This window comes from Lathamus discolor, chromosome 1 (genome assembly GCF_037157495.1).
Source record: "Lathamus discolor isolate bLatDis1 chromosome 1, bLatDis1.hap1, whole genome shotgun sequence".
Classification (NCBI taxonomy): domain Eukaryota; kingdom Metazoa; phylum Chordata; class Aves; order Psittaciformes; family Psittacidae; genus Lathamus; species Lathamus discolor.
This window is the reverse complement of record NC_088884.1, coordinates 140,435,529-140,456,735: the sequence shown is the minus strand read 5'-3', so window position 1 is coordinate 140,456,735 and position 21,207 is coordinate 140,435,529. Positions and strand designations below refer to the sequence as shown.

At 40.9% G+C, this 21,207-nt stretch overlaps 1 protein-coding gene across 16 annotated transcripts in view; it reads right to left on the bottom strand.

Annotated features, from left to right (window-relative positions):
* The window catches only part of APBB2 (amyloid beta precursor protein binding family B member 2), a 196,075-nt gene that overhangs the window by 112,803 nt on the left and 62,065 nt on the right, over nucleotides 1-21,207 (bottom strand). For 8 of the 16 annotated variants that reach the window (XM_065698327.1, XM_065698349.1, XM_065698311.1 and 5 more), the window contains 2 exons: nucleotides 16,542-16,638; nucleotides 1,183-1,292 (listed from right to left, as the gene is read on the bottom strand). In XM_065698327.1, coding sequence (XP_065554399.1) covers nucleotides 1,183-1,228 — 46 coding nt within the window. In that variant the 5' untranslated portion in view covers nucleotides 1,229-1,292; nucleotides 16,542-16,638. Of the gene's footprint in view, nucleotides 1-1,182; nucleotides 1,293-11,699; nucleotides 11,818-16,541; nucleotides 16,639-19,351; nucleotides 19,375-21,207 lie in introns of those variants that run through there. The other 8 variants (XM_065698385.1, XM_065698393.1, XM_065698426.1 and 5 more) reach the window with 4 other exon arrangements.

Below are 21,207 nucleotides of genomic sequence, written 5' to 3'. Positions count from 1 at the left end.
CATTTTAACTTCATTACATCTATGACTAGTCTTCAGCAGAGAGTAAACATGCCTTATTGCTTCCTAGAATTTAGCTTTAGGGTTAGGGAAAATCTTACAAAGTCAAGATCTGAAACAAGACATCACCATGCAGTTCCTCATGTCTGATGGCAGGAAGTCCCTGTCCTGCCACAGCTGTAAGTTGTCATTGCTGTTTCCTACTTGCATCAGGCAATACAAATATGTGTGGAGCTGGATGCCTGAAGTAATCAAGGCTTTTAAGGAAGTCTTTCAAGGAACAGAAGGAATGGTACAGAAATGAGAGATTATTAAACTGGCTTTGATGTCAAGAAAAGCCACACTGGACCATGTTCTTCTGCTACAGCAGAAAGATGAGTGAATACAAAAGTTAACCCATCACAGCTTCACCTCAGCAGCCTGAGGGATCAACAGGAAGTGCACATGGAAAGGCAGCAGCCTTCTGGAGTTGGGGCTCTACCACACAGCTCTCCAGGGAAGGCTATGTCAGATCATTTCACGCAGCCTGCACGGTGGAACCACTGCAGTGTGGTGGCTGCCATCTGCACCAGCATGAGGTATGTCTGCTTAGTTAGCGGAAAGTGCAAGTGGTAAATTTGAGGAGTTGCCACTGCACTTTTACACAAGACAACCTTCAGTAAGAGATACGGAATATAATCCTATATATGGATTATATTTCCAAATGAAAAAAAAAAACCAACCTTGAATAATATTGAACTCAAGCATATAAATAATTTGAACTAGAGATGTTAGTTGCAGTTATAAGCGATTAAAGCTACAGTGCAGAGTGACATTTTAGGATAAGCTTAAGTAGTTTGTTAACTTGAAGGTATCTTGTATTAAAAACTTGGGATGGGAATGAAGACAAATAGCAGCTAAACTTTCGAACCCTATAATAAATGAAGACCTTGAACACAAAGCACAGAACACAGCACACTGCAGTAGACTTGGTCAACTCATACCACAAGCTGCTTTTTAAAGTTCTAGAAAACACCTCTGCAGTTTAATCATAGATCAATATACTTACCATTTGGGTACACACACAGGAGAGCTGGCATCGATTAGAATATGTCAGCATTCTTTACAAATACTGCAAAATTTATAAACTTAGCAGCCTTCAAAAGTAATAAAGCCACAAATAGATTACACCAATTGCATACGTACATGAGCTGCTTGGCCGATAGTGAGCCCCTGGGTACCGCCTGCCCATAGTGCCAGTCAGCACATTACCGCACACTGTCAGCTGCTCCCAAAGCACAGATCGAAACGCTTAACTGGGGGAGAAGGGAAAAAAAGTGAAGATTTAGTACAACAGCTGTATCTTTTTCATTAAAATGCTAATGACCCCTACAAATTTCAGGATAACTACATCTATAAATTATTCATAGTCATGTTGTCAGAGGAGATGAACAGTTGTGCTACACATACAGCATAAATTTACTATTAGTGGTTGGCCTCCATTAATAAGCTCACATAAATTTTAACGCACAAAGAAGTCTCAGGTCATGCAGTAGTTTTTTTGGCCCATGATACAGACAGAAAAACAAACACTGCAAGGAAGAGTTTGCTTTTGGTTTTAAATACAGTTGTAGGCAGTAGGTGAGATTTAATAACGAGGTCTTAAATTTTAAGAAGCAACCATTAAGCAACAAGTTTCTGAATAATTTGCTACAGAAACAAAACTTAACCCTGCTAGATAACATTGATTGATCTGAACCTGTCCCTAAAAACCAAAGCATCTTTACAGGAATACAGACTATTTACTAGTGTATTTCTTGTAGTTTACTAGTGTTTTCTTGTAGCAGAAGTATCAAAACCCCAAGCAAACAAGAAAAGCATGGCACATCTTATGGTCAGTTTGGAATAATAAATCACAAATCCAAACTCTTAACTGAACTGGCACTGAACCTGTCAAAAACCTAGCATAAGATCTTGTAGTCTAAAAAAGAAGTTCCTGTCTTCAGTGTAAGGTGTTTTGTGCTAAAATACAGCTTTCAGCTGATTTTCAGCTTAAACCTTTTTAGGAACAGCCTTCATGTGCCCAGATGTCTTCCAATATGCACTGCATGTCAAGCACACCAGTTACAAAAATACATTTCCTTTTATTTCATTCTCTCCCTGGGTGAAAGGGCCAAACCAGCAACAAATTCTGAGGAGTGCTTTTGCTAATTCATTAAGGATTTTTACTGTCTCTGGCTGCAGCTACAAGCACAAGCTTGTTCTATCCAAGAAATAGAAATATTAGGAGAGAGATGAAATAGCACTGCACTAAAAACGGGACGATTTCCACAAATCTTCAGATATGTCAGCTCCCCGCTGGAGCAGAACATCAGCTAACTTCTGAATTAGAGAAGCTTTTTATATATATTGGCATCCGTGCAGTTCTCCAGTGAGCTGGTCTGGGAGCCACACAGCTGAAAACTCCACATACAGATGTATTTTCAGCCAGATTAGGCTCCTGAACTGGCTTATGGTGGTTATCTAGTATCAGTAGCTAGTGAGAGCAAACAGACCATGGCAGCCAGTGCTTAAAATTACTCAAAACACATAACACAGCACTATTACAACCTCTGTGTATTACTGCTGAAATATACACCTACCAGGCTGCATATCTGACAGTGCAAAAACCAGGTAAAGATCTCCATCATTTCCCAAATCAGTGCTCACAAAGCACGTCCTCCTCAGCTCTTCTCAATGGAGAAAGTTCAATGTATCAATGAGATGGTACTCTCTTGCAATAAAAAGGAGAACTCTGACTTTAGGGTGAAAAGTGAGTGGTAACAGTATGCTACCCAAACAGACAGTAGACAGTATAATACCCAAACAAAAGAACCTGAATTCCTTTTGGCCTCTTTGCCTAGGGCAGATGTTTTCAAACTTCTGTGGTGGCCTACTGATTCAACATATTAATATTGTGCAACGAAAAAAAGTTGCACATGGGTGCTTCTGCTTTCCTCATCTATAGAATTTTAAACCCCAACCAAGCAAACGAAACAAAAAACCACGACCAACCCCAACATATTTATTAGTAGAAAAAATAACGCCTCTCCTCACCCCAAATTCATAAACATTCTTACTCCCCAGAATACAACAGAACAGTCCTTAGCTGTGCAAGGTTAAAATACTGAGGGGAAACAAAACTTGCAAGCAGATGACAGTATTGAGAACTCCTTCCCCTAGCTAATGAAAGAACTTGATCAGTACAACTGAAGCTGCAAGATTATTAATTTTTCATAAATGCATTGTTGACTTTCTACAAGGTGCACACTTTCCTAAAGCAGTAACACTAAATCATATGAAATGTCTCCATTTGAGACACCTTATTCCTTTCCTACCTAGCACCACAGCATTAGAGGAGGCCTTCCACCTCATCCCGTAATTAAAAAACCTAACAGCTGTAAGTTAAAAATCTCGATTCCCCACAGTTATGCTCTTGAACAGTTGAATTAAACTAGCCAGTTCTCCTAAAGAAGTGTGTCCACCATAGGAATAAACCACTCTTTGGAGAGGCCCGGTGGGACCTAAAGGTGTAACCATTTTGAATACCACATTTTAAAACTCGAGAAATCTCAGCAGAAAGGACAAGATAGATTCTCATTACAGCAAATGTTTCATCAACTACTGTATAAAAGGGGAACTGAAAAGATTTACAACCTGCATTAAAGCCAAGTATCGAAACTCAATTTAGAAGCAAGTGTCACACAGTAAGCGAACTTAAACTGAACCAATATTGATACTGAGTTGTATGTATCAGCAGGGACATACCCAGATCAAGACAAACAAAGATTCTGCTTGGGTTTCTTTTTTTTCTCTGTATTACCAAAACCCATCTTTGAACTATGACCAGAACAGCCAACACAACCTGCCTTTAAAACACATCCATTCACCCAGGTGACTCCCAAAGAGAGATTCCCAAGTTTCTGCAAGCTCAACGAACTCCCATAGAAATGTAAGTGACCTCATTGGTGTCGAAATGCCATAGCTACAACATTTGAAAACGAGCATTTATTTTTCATGTACATCTATGGGAAGAGTAACAAAATGGAAGGAGGCATCAAATATGCCTTTTGAAAGATGCAAATACAATGTATGTACAGATTTTGGTTTTGAATGTACACAACTCAGACATCCACAACTGCACATAATTCTCAGTTAAGCCTGGATGTACACAGTATGTCAGATGAGGTCTTCTTAGTATCTGTATTCTCACATTAGTTTTGTAATGCATGTGTTTTATAACAGCTTTCTGGGACTTTTGATTATTATTCTACTGCCAAACTGTTTAAAAATGTTTTACAGTGATTTTTACATCTTTATAGTTAAATTATAAATCACATATACACAAATGCACATATCTTTATGGTTTCTCTTCAAGAAATGCTTTGATTTGGCTCATCCTGAAGATTTCTTTTTTGACAATTCTTCATGATCTTTCCCGAGTTGTTTCAGATAACAAGCAATTACAAAGATAAACAAAACCTGAGCACTATCACTGCATACCTGCTACCCAGGGGAACATCTGAAAGCACTATCCACCTCACCTCAGGCAAAGCCTTTTCTAGGAGCTGTGGTGATAGAGCTACCAGCTGCTCACCATCACACATAATGAGGGCATAAATCATCTTGCAGAGAGGCCTGCCATGACTTTAAGCTGAGGCTGTCAGCTCCCTAACCCATTTTCCTCACGGAGCTTCTTTTCTTGTGGCTTCTTTACAATTCCATTTTTATAACTGCTATGTAAGAGTTTCATTTTGCTCGTGTTCATCTTTGGACACTATGGAGAAAAACCCCTAAATTCTGGTGCCTTTTTTTCTTTTTTAAATGAGAGGGTCAAACTAAGAGTCGTGTCCATACGGCAGGCACACAGCATCAGGTTGGCTTGAACTAATTCCACTGTCTTTTGTTTGAAGACAGTCCATGATAGTCCAACCCCCATACTTCTAATGGACATTAAACCTTTTTTTGGTTTTACCCACATTTATTTGTTCATGTATGCTCCTGCTTATGAAGGTATTAAATGGCCAGCCAACTCCTTGGCTTTCCCCAGTTCTCTATAAGCAAAGTTTGCTTATATACGTATTTGCCTATATACATATGTCTTTGTTCAAACACAATGTAAGTACACTCAAACTGCCTTCTACAATCTCACACAATAGCTTACCAGCAGGCTTACCCTCACATGCCTAAGAAAAAGGATATGAAAAAAGGAGATGACTGCAAATTACCTACAGGTCATCCAAGCGTGACTGACTACATCATTCCACTCGCAAGGAGCAGACACAGAGAGTGGGGAAAGAAAAAAAAGGTTATTGCATGACATTTCTCAGGGGAAAACTCAAGAAATTACATCCCAGTACTTTCTGCATGATATTGTGACAAACAACACAATCCCACTTTCAAAGTCTTGCTCTGAATACCAGGAAACAGCCTTGCTAGGGAATGAGTAAGAGGAATGCCTTGCGTTCTTTCAAAAACACAAAGAGGCCACAGGTTCTATACAAAATAGTCCCACTACAGCAAAGGGGTCAGACACTGAAAGAGGCTGATTCATTTTGAGACCAGAAAATGTATTCGTATATAAACAGATTTTGCACACACCTGTATATATTTGCATACATAATGCAAATATGCTTTCCATAGTCAAATGCTGCTCACTTTCCCTGCATTCAAAGCAGCCACTCCAAGCATCAATGTAGGACAACATGAGCAAAACACCATTTAAACCCTCAGAATGCAAAACAGCAGAATGCACAGCCAGGCCATTAGGAATTTGTGCTGCTGATTTCTAGAGGCACATACAGAGACAGCACATTCATTTTCTTTGCTGGGAACAGCTATCAGATGCAGATCTCAAGCAAAACTGCCTATTGGAGAAAGCATAATGTTGTCTACCAGCCAAGTATCTTCTATCATTGCAAGTGTGACCTTTTTTGAGGTCATTAATGATTCATACCCATTACTTTTTACCTAATAAGTACCACCTTGTTAAAAAAGGTATTGTCATTTCAGGGATGGGGTGAGGTTTTTTTTCCTTTTTAAAAGTCTGCTGTTACCCAACAGACCTATCCATGCTTCCAGTGTTGTCTGGGAGCACTCACATCCAGGTCATGCTTTCCCACTCTACTGAGAGACAAGGAGCTGCCCTGTTTATTAAAGGACTTGCTCCCTGTCATCCCCATTTGCTGGTTTGGGATAGAAATCTTCTGGGAACTAGAAAGGCAAATACAACCCCACGGTCAAGGGATGTCCTGCCTGCACTTCAGCCCATGGTGGGTCCCGCCCCACTCACCATGGGCTCACCACACTTGAACCTGTCTGGGATGCAGTGATATTGAGCACACTCAGAGACCTGGAAAGTCCTGCCCTGCCCTGAAAGGCTGGTGACTCTGCCATTTCTCATTCCAACAAATTCACAGTACTCAAATTCTTGGTTCTTGCAATCATTCTCACTTGCAGTTCTCTGTCCCGTATGCTTTTTGGCTGCCTTCTCCCGTAACAAGTTCCTATTTGGATGCTTTCCCTCTTCTCCCTTTCTGAGAATGGAGAATGCTTTCCCTTTTATTCATTTCCTTCATAAGGGCTTTTCTTATTTTTGGTTGTCTTTTCCAGGTACTATGTCACCTGCCCACTTAGTTGAGATTCCCTTACACTATGTGGGGATGGATGTTACTATTTCCCACTCTGCTCTGAGGAATAACACCAGTGTTAGCCACTTGGACAAAATTCCTATAGTGTCCCTAATTCATGTTTGAGGCTTTGACACAGAGTCCCTATCTCATAAAAAATACTTTCTTTCCCCCTGAAAGTTAGCTTTTCGGTACTTCCACAGCCAGATCATGTAGCGCAAGCTGAACTCAAGTCATCCATGGTCCCCTGACCCTAATCCCCTGCACAGACGATACATACTCAGTAAAACACACCTGCTTTTTATATTTATTTATTCTACATTAAGTTACTTTAATGCAGACTTTGTTCAACCAACCAGTAAGAGAAAGCACTAGGACATTTTATGTAGATCTATACAGTGTATATATAGTTTAACACAAAGAAAAACACTGTAACAATGGCAGTTCATTGTAAATCACAGTAACCCCACTGATTTTGGTGAAGCTATCCGAACTGGTTATCAGCTAACCATCTCAATTGTACTTCCTCTTTGGGTGGGATTTGTAAAATTAGAAGTTTCAAACACACACACACAAAAAGTTGTTCAAAGTGAAAGCTGAGGAGACCCCTACTGTGGTGCTTTGAGCCTCTAGGGTTGTAGTGAGGTCAGGCTGTGTGCCAGAAGGGAAACATGGCAAGCCAAGGAGCTGTGCTGGAGTGCAAAAACATTACAGGATGAAAGCAATGAGTGCCAGGTAATGCAGATCTTCCTGTAAAGCCTCAGGCATGAAGGCAATACTGAACTTTGCAGTGATGCATTCTGAATCTCATTTACACCAAGATCAGTAAAAAGCATTTTTTAAAGCTGACTGCCAGATAACTGCAGTGGTTTTAAATGAAAAGGTGCTTATTTCTTCTGAAGTTAGAGATGCCACTGTGCTTTTGTTTGCTGTGGGGAGCTTTTCAAGCACAGCCGGGTTTTCTGTTACAGCAAGCAGTTAGTCACTACTCTCCGCTTTCCCCCACCTTGTATCTTGTAGGAGTAAACGCAATGTTGCTGTTCCCTGATGTTTGTACATCCAAGAATGGGTGAAAATATTGGAAGCTGCGAAAAAACAGAACTGGAAACTCCAGAGAAACATTATAAATTCTATGTTTGACAGCTCCCAGATAACTACTGGGATAAGCTACAGCTTCCCTCTCCAAACTGTTCAGACAGAAAACCAAAACCAAATCCACCATCTTTCTTCATCATGCTTGTATCCCCCACTAAATGCTGAAAAGTAATTTAAGAAAACTACTTCATTTCATTATTTAAGACAAAAATTCCCAGTTCACCCATCTTGCCCAAATGCATCTGAATGATCTAATCTGCAGTCCCCGTGTTTTACCCTTCCATGGCAGCAGTGAGCACAGCAGAACTCACCAACTGCCAGAAGACGAGGATTTCAAGCCAAAGCTGTTTCTAATTCCCATGGTTACTAGAAAACCCTGAAAAGCCAAATTGAGCTTAAGATAAAGCGGAGCTCAGCTGGCTTCCAAAAAGTGAGGACAGAAGAAAAGAATTGTAAAGCAACACAAAAACCCTGCATTTCTTTAAACAGTTCCTTCTGGAACAGTTTTTTCACCACCACCAGACACCGTATGACTTTGCTTGTCGCTGTCCTAAGCAATCTCCACTCTTTCTGTCTTGAAAGCAAAATATCAAAACAAAATCACAACAATTCTGTTCATATCTTATTACTCATCCCTCCTGTTATGAGAATTTACTATTTTTATTTAGCCCAGGCAAATTATATTCCCAGTCTGCAATGCAACAGTCACAGCATTAGCTGCTGCTGCTGCTCCTCAGGGACCTGGTGGTAGCAGATGCAGTAACAAATGTAGTGTGGGTTGCATTTTGAAACTTCAAAGTAGAGATTCTTCTAAAAAAGAAGAAAATATATTTATTATATAAATGATTTATATAAACCTATAAAGCTTTATATATATATATAATATCTGTCCATTATATTTGAAAAATCATGGCAGTCAGGTGAAGTTCCCAACGACTGGGAAAAGGGAAATATAACCCCCATTTTCAAGAAGGGGAAAATGGATGACCCGGGGAACTACAGACCAGTCAGTCTCACCTCTGTGCCTGGCAAAACCTTAGAGCAGATTCTCCTGGAAGGCACACTAAGGCCCATAAAAAAGGTGCTTGGTGACAGGCAGCATGGCTTCACTAAGGAGAAATCCTGCCTGATCAATTTGGCGGCCTTCTATGATGGGGCTACAGAACTGATGGACAGGGGTAGAACAGCTGATATCATCTACCTGGACTTGTGCAAAGCATTCGACACTGTCCCACACAACATCCTTCTCTCTAAATTGGAGACATCAATTTGATGGATGGACCACTCGGTGGATAAAGAGCTGGCTGGATGGCTGCACACAAGGAGTTGTGGTCAATGGCTCAACGTCCAGCTGGAGATCGGTAACGAGTGGTGTCCCTCAGGGATCTCTGCTGGGAACGGTCTTGTTTAACATCTTTGTCGCTGACATGGATAGTGGGATTGAGTGCGCCCTCAGCAAGTTTGCCGATGACACCAAGCTGTGTGGTTTGGTTGATACGCTGGAGGGAAGGGATGCCATCCAGAGGGACCTTGGCACGCTTGTGAGATGGGCTGATGTCAACCTTATGAAGTTCAACCACGACAAGTGTAAGGTCCTACACCTGGGTCGGAGCAATCCCAGGCACGGCTACAGACTGGGCAAAGAAAAGATTCAGAGCGGCCCTGCAGAGAAGGACTTGGGGGTGCTGGTCAATGAGAAAATGAACATGAGCCAGCTTCAGTGTGTGCTCACAGCCCAGAAAGCCAGCCATATCCTGGGCTGCATCAAAAGGAGCATGACCAGCAGGTCAAAGGAGGTGATCCTGCACCTCTACTCTGCTCTCGTGAGACCTCACCTGGAGTATTGTGTGCAGTTCTGGTGTCCTCAACATAAAAGGGACATGGAACTGTTGGAACAAGTCCAGAGAAGGGCCACGAGGATGATCAGGGGACTGGAGCAGCTCCTGTATGAAGACAGGCTGAGAAAGTTAGGGCTGTTAGCCTGGAGAAGAGAAGGCTGCGTGGAGACCTAATAGCAGCCTTCCAGTACCTGAAAGGGGGCTAAAGGGATGCTGGGGAGGGACTCTTCATTAGGGATTGTAGTGACAGGACAAGGGGTAATGGGTTAAACGGCAGTCTAACTGAAAGAATGGAAAATACTGGATGAGAAATTAAATTTCAGTTAATACTGCCATTACTGACCTTGTCACAAATGGCGTTAATGAAATCTGCTGGATGCCCTACTACAAGGAGAAAGATGGAATCACCAAAAGGAAAGCTGGATGTTGAGAAGAGAATAATAGAAATGTAACGAAGTAACACAGAGCACAAGGTCATTCATTCAGGGAATCATTAAGAAATTCTGCTGTCAGTATTGGGCTGTGCTGCAAATGTTTGGATGTGACAAAAGAAAGGGACCCAGCACAGCAGCAGGGTACTGACGTGCTCTGTGCTTCCAGTGTGATGCATGCAAATACGTTCTCTGGTTACAGCCTTCCCTGCAGAGCTGGGAAAATACTCATACATCTTGCGAGGTAATGCCCCGACCTCATCTGAAACAGCCCAGTAGCATCTGGTCCCTCAAACACCAGGGATTAATGGAAAACACAGGAAATTGGAAGATAATCAAGGTACCAGGCTTCTGCCTTATACAAGAATATTAAGAGTTTGGCTTACAGCAAAATGAAGGCTGAGAGAAGCAACTTTAAAGTATACTGTTGGCACAAGAAATGAGTGCATGTAAGGCAGTCTTTGCTAAATTTAGGCTGGAAATTAGAACATACCTAACATCAAAGAAAGATAGTCCAAGAATGGCCTTCCAAAAGGGTATAAAATCATCTAACAAAATCAAAGTTATGAATTGCATTAATATGCTGGGGATAAATGTATGAATAAGAGCTGCTGTTCTTCAATGTGACTTTGTTTTTGCTTGTTTGTTTTTTTTTAAATTAAAAAGAGAATCAACAGTTTTTCTGTGGAATTCACCGAGAAGTTAATGAGAATCTAAACTACCATCTCGGGACAAAAATCCATCAGGGTTACAAAACTGCATCATTAATGAATAACAAGAATATCCAGAGTACAAAATGTTCTTTAATAAAGAAATCAATCAATCAAAAAGAAAAAAACAAACCAAAAACAAACAACAAAACCGAACACCAAATACCTAAGACTGGGACTACGAAGTTTCAAAGGATAAGATGTTTTCATCAAATAGGATTTGGAAGAAGCTTTGTGAACAGATTTTTCACTCTGCCTTCTGCAGAATTTCTTGGCCTTCTTGCTTCTCTGAAGCAATCAAGACCAAGAATAACTGAAATCAGATGAACTATTTCTGAGGTATGATTCAGGATTTTAATTACTACTATTGTTTTTCTTCCTTAAAAAGCCCCTTTTTCTAGGTGCAGTTAGTTACCAAGTACAGCTGAACATCTCAATTTGCCATAAACTGGACAGTTACAGCTCTAGAAACATAAGCAGTATATTTCGTTTGCTGCTGAACTGAAGAAGGACTAGAGTCTTAGCTGTAGGAAGCAAGAAACTCATTTACATTTTTGGCAAGAAAACAATTCAGCCTACTGGGTTTTGTTTTGTTTTTTAACCCACAGGGATATGAAGGAAAAACACACTGGAAGTCATGAGCAACTCCATAAACTATGCTGCAGCATCCTAACAGAGCACACAAAAGAAACCTCTCCTTTTGTCCTGGGTTCAGTAGTAGCAGTCATTTTTCTCCTTCTTAGTAGCTGGTGCAGTGCTGTGATTTTGACTTTCAGCCTGGGAACAGCACTGGTAACACCGATGCTTTTAGTTGCTGCTTAGTAATGTTTATTCTGACCAAGGACTTGGTGAGTCCCATGCTCGGCCAGGGAGGAGGTGAAGCCGGGAGGAAGCAGAGACAGGACACCCGACCCAAACTAACCAAAGAGATATTCCATACCACAGCACGTCATGCCCACTATGTAAACTGGTGGCAGTTACCTGGAAGGGCTAGATCACTGCTCGGGTCAGGCTGGGTATCAGTCTGCAGGTGGTGAGCTGTTGTATTCTCTTCCCTTGTTATTTCCCTCATCATTATTATCATTGGTGGTAGCAGCAGTGATTTGTGTTATACCTTAGTTACTGGACTGCTCTTATCTCAACCCGTGGGAGTTACATTCTTTCGATTCTCCTCTGGGAGTGGGGGGGAGAAAGGGGGGGTGGGGGAGGGAGCAAACAGCTGGCTGTGTGGTTTCTGGGCTGCTGACACCTTTGTTTCCAGTTTTGGCAGGTTTTCTGGCAGACCCATTTGATGCAGAGAACTCTCAAACAACACCCCTACTGACTGAACAGTTGTTCATCAGCCATGTGAAACCCCTCAGCATTTTTGTTAATAAAGAAATGCTGGAAAGAGTTTCTGCAGCACCATGGGGAAAAAAATATTGCTACTTTAAGAACAGTTAACAAAATAAAGAAATAAAAGCCAGGCAGAAGGCATTACGTTTTTCTAGAAGGAAGCTTGTACAAAATACCTCTATGGCTTTGTAACATAACCTCATGACTAATATATCAGTGTCATACTGAAATATTTCTGAAAGTTAAAATAGTAATTACATTGAAAATTATATTCACATTTTGTCAAAGTACTTCTTTAGCCTCATCTTCTCTCAAAAATAACTGCTATGAGAGACAACCAAATCATATAATTTAGCATTTTTAGTTTTATTTAACTGAAAGAGTATTTGAAACCCATATCCAGCGTACTGAGGTAAAAATCTGGTCAGCCTTCTAGGATGTTTAATGCTGTACGGATATGACCCTTCATCTGAATCTGTTTTATATTAGTGTCAGTCACTAAAATCATGTGCATAAATAACAAAAGAGTAGTTCTGAGACAGGCTCTTACTGAAGCTCTTTGATTCTCTCCTCAAAGCTAATAATAATATAAGCATATTCCTGGTACCTCCTTCCCTCTTCATTCACAACCCAAATTGTATTGACTGTTGCTGCAATAGAGCATAAATTGTTCCTTAGAGCTGATGTGCCACATGTCAGGTTTTTCTGCAACAATATAGTGGGAAGGATTCTCAGCATCCAAAAAGAAAAACTTAACTGAGTCACAAGTCAAGGTACACTTCATTATCTGCAGTTATCACAGAGGAGTTTCACCTTTCTTGATGGAAGAACTTGTTCTTAGGAAGACCTAATTCTTGTAATAATTAAAGATCTGTCATGTGTCACTGGTGCTTCCTAATCCTGACTGAGCCAGGAATAACCATCTCAAACATTGCAGTGCTCCATTTAAAGAAAAAATGTTACTTAAAATTTTCTAAAATACTGTTAATTTCTACCTCATGGTACCATTTCCCAATTTTTGACAAATAAGATGAGTCTGGGCACAATAAACCACCAGCTCAAGATAAACAACCAGCCAAGATTCAATTATTTCTTTTCAGGTCTCCCCTCTCCACAACAATCTCCCAAAGACAAGACCTGTGTCCTTGGTTTGCAAGGACTATTGCTATCAATATAGCAAGAAATGTAATTCTTTTTGAAAGTATGATATACTAAGGTAGTAAAACAGGCTGAACCATATCCCACACTACCTAGCACTATATCTGCTGCTGCTGTTACCAGCAGCAAAAGGTGCTGATGAATGATGACAACACAGGGAGCAGAAGCATGGGTTATTCCATTCACCTGCTGCAATTTAAGAAGTTCCTCCAGGGTTTCCTTCACAACCTATTAATATTATTAACCAAATCATGCACCAGAGAATTAGTCTGATTTTGTGAATAACATCTTCCACAAACAAGCTGCTATTCTCTCCAGGCCTAAGTGACGATAACACAGCAGGAACTTTCTGACAGCCTCTGCTATTAGGGCTTGCAACACACTACTGGAGAGCTACTGCGGAGATACTGCAACCATATTTGCCAAGCAACAAGCACTATAGATATCTCATGACTTCAGCACCAAAACAAGCTGAATTAGTAAACTAGAATGGGACTCATTAAACTCCTACAGGCTTTCTACAAAGTATCACAGAATGTGTGTCTTTTGGGCCACATTTGGTCCTGAAGTTCACATTCAACCAACCTTATTCCTTTGTAGCCAAAGTTTTAAATTACTCTGAAGAAACTGATTAACTAAAGCACAATCACCAATACCAGTACATCCTGAGGTGACAGCAACTATGAATCTTCTACTAGGCTATGAAACAAATTGTTGACCCTGGTTCAACCCCTAACAGAGAACACACACTACAGAAATGACCGTCTCAGCAGAAATGCCAGAACAGCTGTGGAAACTGAACTTTCTTGTTATTAGCAGTAGAGAAGCAGAGATCCCACTGGGGCATGGAGGAAGATGCTGATGTGGCCTGAAGGACAACCTGAGCTATTGTTGTGTCCACACAGAGTTTGTTCTTGGAATGGACTTCCACTCTTAAAATGTATTCTGTAGACATGTTAAACGTGTTAATCTGAAAAGTGAAATCTGAAAAAGAATTAGTCTATGCTACAGCATCTGTGAATGAAATGATGTGGTGATCACCAGCTCCACTAGGAGCATGACTCTCATGCCTTGTCTGCAAAGACTGTGAAAAACAGTGATAGCTGCACAGGTAGTTGAACCCCCACCGACCCCATTACGTCCAAAACCCAGAGTTATCACAAAAAGAGTAACCTTTCCTTTTAAATTAAAAAGCTAGGACCTGGCAAGCTGCATCCTCCCCGAGTAGCTGCAGTGAGGAGTTTCAAGTGCACTAAACAATGACCTAAACTTCAAAGTGGCCAGCCATTAGAATGCTGGTTAAAGAGTAGCAGGGATGGTCTCACAAAGCTGCCTGCAAGACACCTAGCTAACATCACAGCATTGGCTGCACCATGCCCTGGCAGAGTTCTTCCTGAGAGCAAATCAGAGGCCAGTCAAGCACCACATAGCCAGCAATTCACCCAAGCAATGTGCTGATGGACAGGCCTTTGGAGGAAGATATGGCAGCAAAACAGAGTGAGATTAATTAGGGCAACTGGTCCTATTAAGATGAAGGACTTCAACCCAATAGCTTTTTCCCCAAGGAAAACACTGGAATTTTATGTAAGGGAAATTCTGAGACTCATTCACTGATACATAAAATTACTCTGGACAGCAAGAGGACTTACAGGCTATTCCCAGTGAAAGGGAGAGGACCAAGAGGGAAGAAAAGGGGGAAAAAATAAGAAAGAAGATATGTGAATGACTTAATATATGAAACAAATTAATAATTTGCATGACAAGTCTATTCTGTTTTAGCAGAATACTGCTCGGTTCCTACATAAGAACTGAGGCTCTATCAAGTATGTATACAAACTGAAAAAATTAATTTGGAAAGAAAAGTTGCATCACAAGCCCAGTCTCCTGTGTATTACAGACCACCAGAGATCTGCTTGATTAACATACACAAAAAGCATGAAAACAAAGACAAAAGCAAGCAAGACAAAGGCTTATGTAAGGGTTCAGGGTTGAAGAGCCATCTTAACTGCACTGGCTAAAACATTAGTGTGTCTCACTGCTGCATACCAACATGACATTAGCTGTGGCTAGAGTCCCATCATTCTCTTTGCCCAAAGACTTTTAATAAGAAAGATCTCATCTCACCACACTGTAGGTCTATCAGGGAGCTGGGATGGAATGGGGATGGGAACCTAAACATAAAACCTCTAAAATTCTTCAGGATGTGAAGTCCTTTGTAAAGAAGGAATTCTCTAGGAGAAGTTATATGAGCATGAAAGATCCTTTTTGAAGTCAATGCCTCAGCTACATATTAGAATTTATGCCCTCTCTGTATTGGAATTAACCATCCAAACAGGAAGCTTACAGGATAAGAGTCTGCATCTATGCACCCCTCGAGTAAAGCAAGAACTTGAAGTACATACAAGATTTGCCCGGTGGCTATACAGCTGGGATACATCTGAAAGCTCTGCCAGCTCACCTCCATCGATTAGGACTGTACAAAATAATACCCTTGTAAGGATCGCATGAGCAAATACCCAGAAGAGTGCCGCTGTATTTCAAGAAGGCAGAACAGCAATCCTGATAGGAAAACTTCCTGCATCTAGCAAACAGTGCAGTTTCTCCATGGGACTCTGCCAGTACTACTGTTTGTACAGCGTAGGTAAGCCTACAGACATGCTTAGTTCAAGTCTCCCAGTTAACAGTACTTTCTTCATGGACAGACTATGCTAGACCTCTCACTATCTCATTTCTGAAGATGAGAAGCCCTGTGGCTTGCAGTTACTGCAAAGTACATCCCACGCCTGTAAGGTCAAATGAGAATCAAAGGAAAACCATGGCATCAGAAGCTGCTGGGGAGTATGCCACCATACACACAGGTGGTCTCAGCTGGTGCCACGAAGCAGCTGCTGCTGTAGGCCTCCATCCCACTCCAAGACCCACAGAAAACCATGTGAACACATTGCAGGAGACTGCACTTCTGCTGCACAGAACACTGAAATCCAACAGAGGTGTCTGAATTAACAGAGTATTATTGACACCACAGAGGAACAGCACTACTGTGAAACACCCCTGTTGAGTACAGCCTTTTCTCATGTGAGGTGGCAGAGCAAGTTGCACAAATGGATAAACTAAGAACTGCTCTGGCTGGAGTACTAGAAGAGCTAGAGCATCTTTGTTAACAAGCATCACAATAAACAATGTAAATATTGCATAGAAACACAGGTACCTTGGATATGGTCTCTCTGCTGGAAGAAATCTGAGACTTCAGTGTTTGAGATGTGGGACAAGAAAAGTGCAGAAAGAGCCCATCAGCCCAGAGGATCCCCAAATGTGGAGCAGGTTACTTACTCTCCCCAGCTCGTTGTTGGAAAGCCAGTATCAGAGCACCAAGTCCTGGAGTCCTGGGCACCAGCACCCCCACAGGTCACTGCTGAAATCAGGCAAGCTGCAAAACAAGAACAAATTGGGTATTAGAGTTTTTGTTTCTGACGAGTCAGAGAGGGATTAATGAACACTACTGAGCTCTCAAAGGTGCAGGTTACCAGAAGAAACCTACACAACTGCCCTCTGCGGCAGCAGGAGCCTGGGAATCAGACAAGCGCAAGTGACTGAGTGACCCAAACACCCACTTTTCAGTTTAAATCCTTAAAAACCATCTGCATTCAAGAACACCCATGCAGGGTAAGTGGAACAGAGAATCTATATACTGCAGTGCATGGATCTTCCTGAACAGCGCAGGTGTCACAAGCTGCTGCTGGCCTACAACAGCTTGGACATGCAAGAGACACTGCAAAGCGTGCTTTATATTCTCTCTCTCTGCACTGCATCACAGACCTGCAGCTTCCCCATGCACAAGCAGTGACTATTACAAGTAAAATTCATTTATACAATAGAGATGGCCTCTAAGTTAGAAAAAACACCGCAAAAAGCCCTCACTCAACAGTACGTTCATAACCTAATTTAGAAAATAAAGTGAAAAGCTGTTTCAATTATGCTTGTGTTCAGTAGACATCAAGTATACAATTATTTTTGTAAAGTCTGTATGCTGTATCACAGTCATTTCCTAACCCTTCCACCCCCTGGTGAATGATTACATTAACACTATGGGGGTTTGGTACCAAAAAATACAATGTGATCATTGCCACACAGTGCCAGAAGCAAGGTTATCTCCCCACCACTCCATCAGTGGCAACAGATCTGTCAGTCAAATTATGTTGCAGGATTTGCGGTATTGCTCAACTTTATATTTGTTCTCCCATCTGGAGAAAATAAGATATACAAGACTGAAGATACAAATCTCATCTGCTGTAGAGCTTAAAGACATTATTTTTCCTTTATTAAAGCAAAAGCCAGGCTCAATCAAGCCAAATTACATTCCGTTTTAAAGAGAGATTTTTTTTTCCTGTCCTTGTTCTAACAGAAATCCAAGACCTATAAATCCTAGAAAGTACTGAGACAGAACAGATCATTTAAGAGAGCTAAAAATGTTCTTGTTAAAAATCGTATTTGTCATTTGGAAACTTGAAAATAGACCTTTTTATAAACCAGATAAAAATAATTCTAAAATCTAAACCTTTTTGAAGAAATCAAGCTATAATAGGTCTAATATACTCATTTTTATTTCACTAATTCAAGGGGGCAGGGAGAAAACAGAGCAATGCTCATTAATACTGCTATCCAAGTCAGCAGGCACATTTGTGTACTTTTGTATCAGACAATCAGATTTCAGTGTCTGAGATAGAGGGGAAAAAAAAAGGATGAGAGAAAGAAAACACGCACTCTGTTAACACCTTCATGCCAGTAAAGCCAAGAAACTAGCAATTTCTTTCTGTTTGAGATTCACAGGCTTTGCACAAACAAAACTTTCTAAGTTAAGTGTTGACACCCCAAAGTTCTCTCCAGCCTGGGCAGACACCCTGGCTTTTTCCAAATAAATTTAAGGGGTTTCTTCTCAAGATAAACAGATACCTTCTTTTTATAATTAGTCCTCTTCATCCTATATATGAAATCTAATTTGTTCCAAACCAAGCCCAGCATAACCACAACATAAATGGTAGTTAATTCAATTAAAAAAATATAGGCAAGTAGCTCAAAAATCATTTTACGCCTGAAACAAGACAATTTTTTGATCCAAACTAAGATGGGGTCAGCCACCAGTTCTGAGATCAGAGGAAAGCCTGAAATGCAAAACACAGGTCTCAAAGGTAGGAATGACCAAGCTCTCCAACAAAACAGCACATTGCAAAACAAAGTTTCGACAAGAGACATCTGACCTCTCACCAAAAGGATATTAACACTGATGACACAAATTCCTGAAACTGTGCTACCACACACCCAACATTTTCTATTTCCCAGTTCAGAATCTGCCCTCCACCACAAGTGTCCTGCTGAACACATTCACCACCTCTCCACCCACATTTTTACCATGTTGCCTGCCTTGAAAATTGGCAGCCTTGAAAACGACTTGGGGATAGAGACAGGAATTTTTTTCTTCCTGTTTATGAATCTCAGTATTTCAAAGAAAAGATCAGCCAGCCAACAGTGCAGCAAGCTCAGCCTCCCAGAGCTTCCAAGCTAGAATAATTCATCTAGGAGTTTATTAAAAGCAGTAAATTGGAAGGCAGATAGCATGCAGACACTGGCACTCTTCTTAGGGAATGAATTAGCAAATGTTTAACGCCCACAGATGACAAAGGAGGAACATACTGTTACAATTAATGAAACAAACAACTGGCCGGTTGAGGTAATACTAGGTGCAAGTTTCAAAAACTAAATAGCCCCTATTTCCTTCTTTTACAAAGATGGGGCAATAGCTACATATACTTCAAGTGGGATTAGATATTCCTGGGTACTTGGATTTTCATGGGACACAAACCTGAGATCCAGGCCTCACATAGCCTCAGAAACAAGTGATCGCACAACCTGATCTTGGGCACATCACAGAATTTCAGTTGGAACTCACAAAACCAAAACTCAGAAAGCACTGGCCAGCAAGGAGAAAATTTGGGAATTATCACTCCTGTTGAGATGCTAGAACAAAACTTACTTCTGTAGATCTCTCAAAACAGAGACAGACATCTACCTGACAGACTCCCCACAGATTTGTCATGTCAAAACTCAGACCAAAGTTACTTTCTTGAGATTTAGCAGGAATTTACCAAGATAGGAATCACTGCAGCTTTCTTCCTCCTGCTCCACTGCAGCCTGCGCTTGAGCCTGGTGGCTTCCTGACAAGAACTAAGAAGGCTGGCAGCTTTGATTGCTCTCCTTTCCAGCTTTTGGCAAGGAACTGTAAAGTTTAGTTTAAATATAAAAGAGGTAGGTTTCCAACTGCACAATTGCAACTGGAGTCATTCAGTACCAAAATATGTTTTGTACTTCTGTAACAAGTCGTTTCCTGAAGCACACACTACATAAATGGTATGTTCCTAAGCAATGGCATTACGGTTTTGTTCTCACCTTCAAATCAGAAAAAAACCCTGCACCAGCAAGGTTCTGGGATGTTTCTGTTGACATGAACTGAGCTAGTCTCAATTTAAATCCACTTAATCTAAAAACTAACACCAAAACAACAAGACATTCACCAACTCTTCCCCGTTCCCTGCTGGGCAACTGCTGATGGCCCCAGCAGAGAGCAGCCAGCCTGGGCTTGGATGTGCCATGTCTCTCCAAGGAGACGAACAGAGTCTTTTGCTTTTTCATCTCAAAAGCTTCTTTTGTAGGGAAATAAACCCACCTATTTGCATTAGAGAATACAATTTTTTAGGATAACATCACTCTTGAGCACTACTCCTGTATCCTTTATAGTAATGGCTATGTGCTGCTAACAGCCTGCAAACAGGCCTGTGCTGGACAGGGTGAAAGGGTGTAAAATCAGTAACATGCAAGCCAGCAGTGATACAGCTGCTCTGGGAAAATTAACTAAGGATTTCCCAATTCTTGAGCTTTTAGAATGGAAGCACAGTTATGAAATAACATGAGACTGAGGATATTGTGTCTGTATAGAGAAGAGTGAACTGGTTTCAGTACAAATGGTTGCATTTATGTTATCAGACTGGTTACTTGGCCTTAAACTGTCTTTAAATAGGAATCACAGGATCCCACCTACCCCTTAAATTAAAATTTCCACCTCTTTCTCCAATTTAGAAATAGAACAAAGAAGTAGTCCAGCATAACATCAATAATTACTAAGTACATCATGGGCATCTATTTTCGCGACAAATTTTTCTCCTTCCTTCGAGGAACCACATTCCAGTTTCTAACTCCAGTCCATCAGACAGGACTGACTCCCGGTGAGCCTCATGCAACTACCCAAGAACCAAGGCTGCTGGGGTTTGTTTCCAACAGGAGGAGACTAGGAAGAGCTGAGGTTTGTTCTGAGGTTTCTGGGGGATTTAACCTGGAAATGGTTAAAAAAAAAAAAAACCCAACAAAATGAAAAAACCCCACAAACCCACAACAACAATAAGAAAAAAAAGCCAAACAAACACAAACCTAAAGCAAACAACATATTGTTCTTCTTACAAAAGATTAACATAAAGAAACTTTACAGATGTATTAACAAGCTGTACTTCTGCACTTGTCCGTCAACAACTTGACGGACGGAACTCACAATATGATGGGTAAGAGTCATTAAAGATGGGGTGAAGATAAAGGCTGTTGTCACCACCTCCAAAATTCCCTGACATTTTTAGCATCTACCTTTCCTTGTCTGCATCTTACTTTCTCTGACTGCAGTTTTTGCCAAATCCAGAGAAGGAAGCATCTTACACATTAATTCACTTACTGCCCTAGAGAGCCAGAAGGAAAACAGCATCACTTAGATGGTATTTTACCGTCACAAATCTTCAGAGGTCAGAAAGAAGCATTTCTTTCACAGTTAGTGGCTAAACCACTGAAATACACATGGGACTGTTTTACTTATGAACTCTAAGAAGCCCAACAAAACTGAAGAGATTTGGTTATCCATTATTTGCAGGAGGGGTCCCATTCTTCCCCTTTCAGGTTAAAAAGC